Below are 10334 nucleotides of genomic sequence, written 5' to 3' on the forward strand. Positions count from 1 at the left end.
AATGTATAATTCAGATCAGTCACATCTGTGGTTCTGTTGTAGGCTACACCTGGAAAAACAACCCCTTTTACATTCACACAATTAGAAGTTAGTTATGATTGAATATGAAACTGAACTTACTGCCCTTAAAAGTAAGTGTTAAAGATTGAGATTTTGTTCTTGGAAATAAATGTGACTAAAATTGCTAGTGGGGAAAAAATACATTAAGTGCATTTATTTCATCACTGTATCACTATGCAGAATCCCAAGTCACTGACATGAGGGTAAACTAAAGATCAAAAGAAATGTTGAGTCATTTTCAGTCTCACTTCTCAGGCAATTGAGGTCCTCCTCAGGTTTGTAGGGCAGCGTAAATATAGACCTAATTGAGTGGAAGTCTCAAGATGGTCCAAGGAAAAAGAAATGGATCTAAATGTACACTTTATATATTTCTATGGTTAGTCAGCACCATGGGCAGGTCGTGTAAACATATAAAAATGCTTAGGGTTTCTGCTAAGTCATGATTCTGAACTGATGGTAAAGACCACATCCTTATTTAAATGTAATAGTCATGACAGTCTTTTTCTCAGAGTGGCAGATGACTGCAAAAAGTCCTGTGCAAAGTGAACTCGTAATTTTCTCAGAGTAACTGACAGGGCTGCTGCACACATTACAAAACAAAGTGCCAGCATTAGTTTTGAAAAACGGTCTCTCAGGCAGAGAAAAAGAAAACACATGTCTACAAATTGATCTTAATTAAATACAAATACAAAACAAAGAGGAATAATTGCTCAAGTAGCTACACCCATACCTGGGACGCACCCAAATCATCGCAGGTGCAGCTGTTGTTTTTGGAAGTTACATAATAAGCTAAACGGAGGTCACCTGTGTTTGATCAGGGTGTGCCGAGTGATATTAGCTTGAATACACATGTATGTGGACGGTGTGTCAGTTTCTTTGGTAATACAGTCTTATGAAAACAAACATTATGACGAAATCTATGATAAGTTTATTAAAAATTGGAAAGGAAAACCCATTGACCCAGCTGATTGCTGTTAATGGTTTATATGTTTTTGGTCACCCAAACCTACTCCTACCTACCCAGTGTTAGCCCTTAACACACAAGTTAATGCTTTTGTTTCCCCTTAAGATTTAAAGTTGTTAAATCATCTTATTCTACACTGTTTGGCAGTATCAGTTATGCATTCTGTATTGGCTAGTTTCAGCTCTTCGTGGGAGTTATTTCATGTTTACACTGAGTGAAGTATTCAAATCTGACTCCATGTCTTAATCTAAGCCAGCAGAGTGACTCTTGGGATGATGGTCTGTCAGTCAGCCGCTCCACAACTTTGGCCCAGACTGAAATATTTCAGTCAAGTACTGGATGTTTTGTTGTGGAATTTGGTACAGACATTCATGGTCCCCAGAGGATGAATTCCACAGATTTTGATGATCCTTTGACTTTTCCTTTGTTTAGCTTTTAGATAAAGATCTTGACAAGTATTGGATGGATTGGCACGAAAGGGGAATACCCAGACTATTCCTCTAGCGTCACTAGCAAGTCAAAGTTTTCATGTATCCTGTGAATATGTCAACATCTACTAGATGGATTGGCACAAAATTTAAATGCTACTGACTCTGGTGGTTCCTTCACTCCTGTAGCTGCACTATAAGGTTGACATGTAGTTTTTTATATTTATTATTCAGAAAGTAAGATGCACCCACATACGCGGGTTCACAACACGCATACATCTGCTTGTCACGCACACAGGGACACGCAGCAGCACTCCCCCCTCCACAGTTAAGCAGATCATCTGTGCATTTCCTCTGATCTTTCGACCTGTTGATGGGACAGAAGATTGGGAGACAGCAGAGGCAGAAAACCACTCACTTCTCCAATTTGCTGGATCGGCCAAGTGGAGTTGGACACGCCCTGACTGTACTTTAGACCATGCGCTATACATTGATGAAATAGAGCACTTAGTGTTGTTGCACTGCACTAGCATCCAGTGGTAGGCAGGGACACTGTGGTGGTATGTGTTGAAGGTATGAGAGATAAAGAAACACACAGATGAAGTTTAGTGAGCCAGATGATGTTACAGCAAATACATCTTATATGTTAAGTTTTTGTAATAATGTGAAGATTTAAAATGATATCTATTATCTGGACTAGTGCTCCATTCCCTGGTCTCCGGTAATTCTAGATATGCCCTTTTCCCTTCATGCACTTAACCTTAACATTGACATTGGTCCAGATATAATAGTACAAATACTGCTAGCATTTCTACATCTATCATTTCCTGGAATTCCCTTTTTGCTCCTAACTCTATCCCCAGTGCTAAAAGGCCACATCATGAGCACATTGCTTTTTAAGTGCCATCCTCTAATAGCCAATTGTTTTCACAGACTCCTTGTGGCCGGGCTTTATATGTCAAAAACAGCCTGTCACATATACTGTAGTGTATTCCCGCTGTTAGCTGATGAGGTGGGGAATGAGCTTTCCAAGAAGAATCATTTTTCCTCATTTCGCCCTCTGTTAAAATCCCGTCATAACTGTTTCGTCAATCACTGTATCCTGCCTCCCGAGAGACTCTACAGCTTTAACAGATTTCTCAGTCTTGAGGTCACAGCTCTCTTTAACGGGATATTGTTCCCAGAGGGGTGTTTAACTGCTCTGGGAAGGCTGTGGACACTGGCCACATTCGGACCTGGAAATCTTTTGGGAGTGAGGAAACCATCTGTCAGCAGGTGAGCGGTGTCATGCCATCAGACCTGGCCACCGGTTAGAAATGTGTTTTAGACATCAGCGCTGTTGTAAATGAATGAGATGAAAACTGACCTGTACTTTCTCAGCTGCTCAGTGTCACTGACAGTGACATGCTGGCAAAAGAAAATGTTATTGTAGAACATTTATAGGCATTAAATTCAAAAAATATTATCAATTACGGTTTTCATGAAATGCTCCACAGCATTCTTTACACATTGCTCTGCAGCAGGTTCATGTTAAAGATGTGACCTGCCATCCATTGACCTCAAGTGATCAGCATTGACTTTTATTTCCATCATCAGTCCTTCTGTCACGGGCTGATCAATATTTGATTTTCAGCAAAGATGCAGAGAGGTCGCCACTTCCAAAGTACGGATAGAGCTACAACTCATGTTTATTTACATCTTTGATTAAGACGCAGATTATATTCTTGATGAATTAAATAATTCTATGGTTTATTAAATGTCTTAGTGAAATATGTCAAGCACCATTTCCAAGAGATCAAAAGATCAATCTAAACCTGCCAAAAAAAGTCCATTTACAATAATAAAAAGTAGTGAACATTCACATTTAAGAGGCTGAAACCGGAGATGTTGGGGGCATATCTGCTTCCAAAACAACATAAATTATTAATCATTTATAATAGTTTACGATTAGTTTTCCATCCATTAACTTCCCTTAAAGCTGAGGTGGACAAATTTAATTTTAACATCACTGGGCAAAAATCCAATAATACCCTTTGAGCATTTTGTTAGTCAAATGGACTGAGAGAACACTCGACTCCTGCACCTCCTCTTGGCTCTGTTTTCAGGCTTTAGGAAATTCAGTCCCTGACTGGAGACTTTGACCATCACAGGTCAGTTCAGAGAGAGGGTGTTCCTGATGGCTGTTCTACAAATGCAGATGTGCCTGCACTTCCTCTTCAGCGAAAGCCTGATTCAGTATTAAAGAATCATGCAGAGGAACTTGTGGTTCCAGCATTGGCAACAACTGCCGACACTGCAAAGACAACCCAAGAAAAGGAAGACAGACTTTTCAAAAAAATAAATGATTAATGACACAAAACAGCTTTCAATACCTTTAAGTGTTTCAGAGATGGAGAGAAAATGTTAATAGTTTAGCCTTCTGCTAACTCGTGCTAAATGATTACAGCTGTGGCTTTGTATTCATGTTTATGAAGCTAACGTTAGCGAGAGCCTCGAATCATACTGTGTCCTCCGCTTCACTCCCCACCATTACAGACCATCTTGCCAGGATGAGGGCAGGCACCAGCTCTGGAGACTGACCCCCAGTCAGCTGCTGCAGTAACCCAAACCTAGCCAGCATAAATCCCAGCTCCAGAGAACCTGACAGCACTTTTCAAATTCTGCCCTTTTCAGATTTCTGACCATAAGCTTTCAACAACTGATCGTTTCAGCTCTAAATGTACACCTTTTGATTCCCGTCTTTACAGCACACTAAACATATTTACCAAGCATATTTAGCTAAATATCATATATTAACACTGATTTTGCAAACATACTTCACTGTCATACCAAATCAAAACAGACACAACTGTATGTGGACGTTAACCAACTTTTATTTTCAGTTTATTCATGAGCTTGGTACAACATTAGTCTTTTCACAAGAGAGTCATTTTATGGTAAATTTGACACTGGCTGTTGCTTCAAAAAAAAATTGTAATAATGAAATATGCATTTGTCAATCTTTATAGCAACAATAGCATTAATGCCACCTGGAAATCCATTGTAAGAAAAGGCAAAACCTTTAAAATCATTGAACAGAAAGTCTTCAGTTTTCATTCCCCTTCTCAATTGACCCCTAAAGTCTGATTAGATGAGAGGAATTGCACATTACATTAAGGTAAAATAAGATGAATCCTTGCAAAGTAATGGGCTGGAATGAGTAAATTAACTATTTGTTATTAACACATTTCTTGAGAAGGCCTCCTAACATCCTCCAGTGTCTGTATTGTGGGAAAGCCACAGTATAGCTGCCTTTTGTTATGAAATGCAGGGGATGGTATGATTCTAGCTTTGAAGTCAGCGCTGCTCTGCCAACCAGTTCGGACCAAATCATTTGCAAATGTTCCTACGTACCAAAAAAACTCGTCACATTCATCTTGTACCGATTTAAAATGGCTCCAAACTATCTGGTCCTTCTCACAGAGAAGACAATAACGTACAATTTCATACTTAAAATAAATTAACATCATGGAACACTTTTCACATTTTACATTGATTCTTTACAGTCATTGTGCAGGTTGTTCAAAACAGCCGAGCAGTGGTTTTCAGATTCAGAAAGTGCAACAAAAGATCTCCTCTACAACACCATGTTGTTCTGTATTGTTTATAACTGATATAACTTGTGATTTACTTAAGTTTATTTGCAGATATGGTGTTTGTGGTGAGTTATGACTGAGGAGTAATACACTGACAGTGGGTATTTAGTTCAGTAATACATCTGTCAAACAGCAAGATATCTACAGATATTGATAGCTATTCAGTCTTTCCATGCTTTTACATTACCATCATGTCTCTGCAGTGCTCTTATTAGTCCCTATCGCCTCTCCCATGACATGTCTATCACAGTGATTTGGAGATCATGCTATATGCATTTCTCCTGTATGTTTGCAGTCACAGCTGTGAAGGTCACATGTAGAGCTGGGTCCTTAGGGCACATTGGAAGCTCTTTCAGTGACCTGCCTGGTGCTCTCTCCTCTAAATCACTCTGTAGAAACCCCCTCTGAGTCCCCTCCAGCTCCTGGGGGCCCTGTAACGTCTGTGCAGCTGGTGGAAAGGAGCCACCCTGCTCCCCCGCTTCAAATGACCTCCTGGTGTTTTCCTCAGACGGGTACAGAAAAGTCTGTGAGGTGCACACCATTGTCCGCAACTCACGTGACACCAGTGAGGGAGAGTCTCGTGAGACAATGGAGGAGGAAAGGTGGCCGTCGGCACAGCGGAACTGCCCGCCGTTCCTTCGTCCCCGCCCGCCCATTTTGCAGAACAGACACTTGATTTTCTCCATTAGCTTAAGAACCACTGTCTTTCTGAGCAGGATGTAGATCCAAGGGTCCAAAATGGGGTTGACTGAAGCCATGCGGATGGCCAGCAGGTCTTTATTCAGACCAGAAGACTTTTCTGTCTGGTTTCTGTACAGCTGATTCACAAAGATCCTCCACTGGTGGCACAGGAGAGAAGACATAGGACAAATTAAGGAACTGACATGGCAGAACATGGAAAACAAGCACAGAATCAATTTTAGCAAGTGTTTTTACAAGCCCCAACTTGTCTACACTTTGTTTATAAGGGTAAAGTAATTGTTTATTTTACATATTCCTACATGGTTGCCATGGAACGGTCAAATCTAAATAGACACTTGGCTGACTGTAACTTCTGTGCAACCACAGCAGTGTGGGGATGGCGAGAGGCCAATACACACAGAGTTCTCATCATCATTCATTATGAGACAGCCTTTGGCCTTTGGGTTTCCCCAGGGTCTCATCAATAGTCATCACACAGCTAGAGTCACCAAAGCCTCAATGTTCAACATTTCATCCTTATGGACAGGTTCACATTTTTTCCAAGTCTAAAACAATACCTATATGAAGGCAGACTTGCTCTCTGAAGTCATTTCTCTTATCCATACTGGGCCTTTAAAGCAACATTATGCCAGAATTGGTATTTATTGTGATTTGGCGCCCCTATAGTTGCCGAATGGTACATCACTGTCGTAAATACAAATCGCACCTGAAACTATAGTAATCTGTCTCTAGGCTAACGGTGGAAAAAAAACAACAATCCGAAAACGGAGTGCACATGCCTGCTAATGTTGTTGATGAAAGATTGTGACATAGGCCTTATCAGTGTCATCACTGTCTGGAGTCTCACAAAGAGCCGTACACGTGCATTTTTTGACAGGCTGAAGGATTTGGAACTAATGAATATAACATCAGAAGACATCGGAGGTGAACACTTAATAAATAGGATAAATAACAAATAGAATAAAACGTGATAGAAATGTTTAGTTTTGCTGAATACTGCTAGCATTTTCACCCCTATACATGGTTTGCTAGGAGTTTGAATGTGACTTTTGGCATCCCGAAAAACTACAAAACTCTGAGAGACAGTGATGAACCAGATAAGGTCACAGCCTACATTGCTAACTGTCATAAGTAACATTGGTAGGGATGTACACTCTGCTGTCTGATTGTCATTATTTTTTCATTTGCATTAGTTTCCTCAGTTACAAGGTATAGGCTATGTTATTAATGCATTGCTAATGATGTATAAGTTTTGGACTTCTACAACAGTTTTAGAGTGCTGCAGAAATTTTTTTTTTTTTGGAGGCCGATGTGTAAGTTAGCATCACCCTGGTTCCATCGTCTAAAAGCCTACAGGATTTTTCCATTGGATTTTGGGTTATTGTAGAAAAGACGCTCTGTGACAAACAAAAGGTTAGACATTTACATGTTTGTTCAGCAGATAATCTCCACAAATGGATACCACTTTTAGGATTTTTGAAGTGTAAATGCAATCGCCAGAAGTAAAAAAGCTAACGTTAGGCTATAGACGAGCTACACTATGGTAGCATAACTTCAACGTCACCCAAACAGCACGGCTGTAAAGCCATGTTTGGTCTGATAACATTCTGTAGTCTCATTTAGCAACATCTTAGTCCACTACTTGGAGGATCAGTAGCTCAATCCCCGGCTCTTCTTGACTGCATGTCAAAGCACTCTTGAGCAAGATACTGAAACCCAAATTGCTCCTGATGGCTGTTCCATCGATGTGCGTGTGTCTTTAACACTGAGTAGCAGGTGGCACCTTGTATGGTAGCCTCGGCCACAGGTGTATCAATGTGTGTGTGTGAATGGATAAATATGACTCATGGTGTAAAAAGCGCTTTGAGTGGTTGGAAGACTAGAAAGGTACAGATCCATTTACCATTTTTTAGTGATTGCCTTTTGGAAGACACATAAAAGCCTCAAAATTGTGTGAGTGGGGTATTTACTGACGTATTACTATATGTCGTAGAACTAAACGTGAAAGTCTCTTAACCTTGTGTGCAGCACAGACCAGGCATCTAACCAAAAATCCATTCAAAAAACCCATTGACTTCAAGACGAGGGGGCCGGTGCTAAAATGCGTTTCCAGGTTTTAGGACTCATTCCTGCAGCACTCGAGTCTACAATTACAGATATTCTAGGGGAACTAAAGGTTGTAATAAAAAAGAAATAAAACTGAGCTAGCATCTAATAGCAAGGTGGTATTGTGTGCTATAAAGCTTTACACTTTGGTAATACGACAGAGGTGTGATTTTCCCTATTACAAGTCAGTGTGCCATCTAAATTATGTTGAAGTATTAAAGTAAAAAAAAAGTTGCATAATGTTGCTTTAAAATATCACTTCCAATGGAACAGGATCTTTGTTCTGTGCAAAAATCTGCCTAAGCTTCGTATTATCTTCAGAATTTTAGATTTTCACACAGAATGAGGACTGTGGATTTGCCCCATCAGGAATGAGTACAGCGTGCAAAAACAGTTTATATTTGGGCCCCTGCCTTTTTTAATAAGACAAATTAATTTAAAACTGTGAACCCATCCTTCAATTCGATAACTGACTTTGGCCCCACAGATGCAGGAATGTCGACATGTCATTCTGCACGAGCAAACACCTGCGGAAATCACACAGTCCACACTAATCCTCTGATTTGATAAGGACTAAAATGAGTAAACTCTCGGGGGCTGTTTGGAAATAGAGCATGTGAGCTGACACGTATGATTTCTACAACACATATTTCCTCCCTATGTTAATACTGAAACTGTGTAAATTTAAAAAAAAAAAAAAAAAAAACAGACGGAGGGAGTGTGAACGTTCTCCATTGCGACTCAGAGAAATGCGTCATCTAACCACAAAGATCTAAAGTGGGAACGCAAAGTTCAGGTAGCTTATTATTATTAACCATTTCCTTTGTTTTTATCATTTAATACGGGTCAGCTCTGTTGTAAAGGCGCACAATCTTTTTTCCATTTCGTTTCCCTGCTTTCTGATGTTGCATCCTATTGCGTTTTCTTTATTTGTTCAAACTTTGTGACATTCTTACGCGTAAAACTCTATTACGCACCTGACCGGTGCAAAATGTGCCTGTTTCAATACTCACCACTAAAGGTATGGAGCAGATGAGGACAACAGCGGAGGTAGCTATTAGCAGGATCACCATCTGGATCTCTGCTCCAGCTAATCGTCCGAAACTCCGTCTGCGCCTGAGCTCCGCGATGCGCCGCTGGTCCGTGCCCAAAGACGTGCGTCGGATGAAGCGCTTGTGCATCAGGATCAGAGCCCCGCACACCATCACGTTGCATATGACAGTGGCCAGCACGATGACTGAATTCACACCCGCGTACATCAAGTTAAAAGCCGCGACTGTTGTCTTGTTGTTCTGCCAGTCGATGAAACACCAGGTCCCTGGTTTCTGGAGCTTCACCTGCCCGAGCCCCAAGCTGGGCAGCGCGCAAAACACGATGTTTGAAATGTAAGTGGCCAAAAGAGTCAGAGCAGCGAGTTTTTGGTTGACGTACTCGTTGTAGAAATACGCATGGTTTATTGCCAAATATCTCTCCACTGACATTGCAAACACAATGCTGAGCTGGACCAAGAAGAAGAAGAGGAGGATGAAGCCGGAGTACTGGCACAGCGCCTCACCTCCCGGCCAGGCGCCCTTAATGTAGGTGGCGATGGTGACGGGACTGGCTAGCAGGGTGCCAAGGAGGTCTGTCACCGCCAGGCCACACACAAGGGTGTAAAAAGTGGTCTCCTTTTGTTCCTTTCGTGATATCCGCAGAACCACGATCGCGATGACATTCCCTACCACCCCGAAAATGAACATAATCGCCGGGATGGTGGGCGGTTTAAATCTCCCTGCTTCCTCCGTGGAATTCATACCTGCTGGGACTTCTTTAACTGTTTCGCACTAAGTCAAGGTTCCCCTCTCACGTCCGGAAGGTGACACTTTCCAGTAATGCACGTTCTCCAGTTTCTCCAACAAGAAACAAACCCATCATGTCCAAATGTCCCCTTTACGCACAGAATTTTACCCCATATTCCAGCAAAGTTCTTGGTGAAAACACGAGGACTCCACAGGACACAGATGTTTACGCCTGTGGTTTTGGTTTGCAAGCGATGCTCCGACACTGTGAGGTGCGCTTCACGTTGTTGTCACACTCAGACTGACAGGGAAGTTTCCTCTTGGGCCACTGAAGGCAGCTCCTCCTCTGCGTTTCATTTAACCAGTGAGCTCTTTGAGAAATAGTGCAGCCAAGCAGCGCGTGCAGCGGGAGGACATTTGTGACCGAGGTCAAGGTTCAAGTATCACTTCTTCTTTATTACTTTACCGCTACCCTCGTCATCCGCCAGTAAACATCAGCAAAGTCAACACTGTCGGTTAGTTAAAACATTGCAGTTATTAAGAAGTCTGCGTGTGGAGACACGTAGGAATAAACATGCATGTGAGATGTATGAGATTAATTATGATCACACACCATAGGTATTTCTACTTTTGAGCATTTCCATCTGATACTTCTACTCCT

General features: G+C 41.4%; 1 protein-coding gene across 1 annotated transcript; it reads right to left on the reverse strand.

Annotated features, from left to right (window-relative positions):
• Positions 1-4307: 4307 nt before the first annotated feature.
• Positions 4308-10044, reverse strand: ptger4b (prostaglandin E receptor 4 (subtype EP4) b). The gene is made up of 2 exons (XM_033646132.2): positions 8909-10044; positions 4308-5926 (listed from the first exon to the last, which is right to left on the reverse strand). Exons 1-2 carry the CDS (start codon positions 9686-9688, stop codon positions 5354-5356), a joined length of 1353 nt encoding a protein of 450 aa, XP_033502023.1. The 5' UTR covers positions 9689-10044; the 3' UTR covers positions 4308-5353.
• Positions 10045-10334: the final 290 nt, after the last annotated feature.

Source organism: Epinephelus lanceolatus, chromosome 19 (assembly GCF_041903045.1).
Source record: "Epinephelus lanceolatus isolate andai-2023 chromosome 19, ASM4190304v1, whole genome shotgun sequence".
In the NCBI taxonomy this organism is placed as follows: domain Eukaryota; kingdom Metazoa; phylum Chordata; class Actinopteri; order Perciformes; family Serranidae; genus Epinephelus; species Epinephelus lanceolatus.

Coding starts and splice junctions, on each gene's coding strand:
- ptger4b (XM_033646132.2), bottom strand. CDS start 9,688: ATGAATTCCACGGAGGAAGCAGGGAGATTTAAACCGCCCACCATCCCG. Junction 5,927..8,908: donor TCTGCTCCATACCTTTAGTG/GTGAGTATTGAA, acceptor CTGTGCCACCAG/TGGAGGATCTTTGTGAATCA.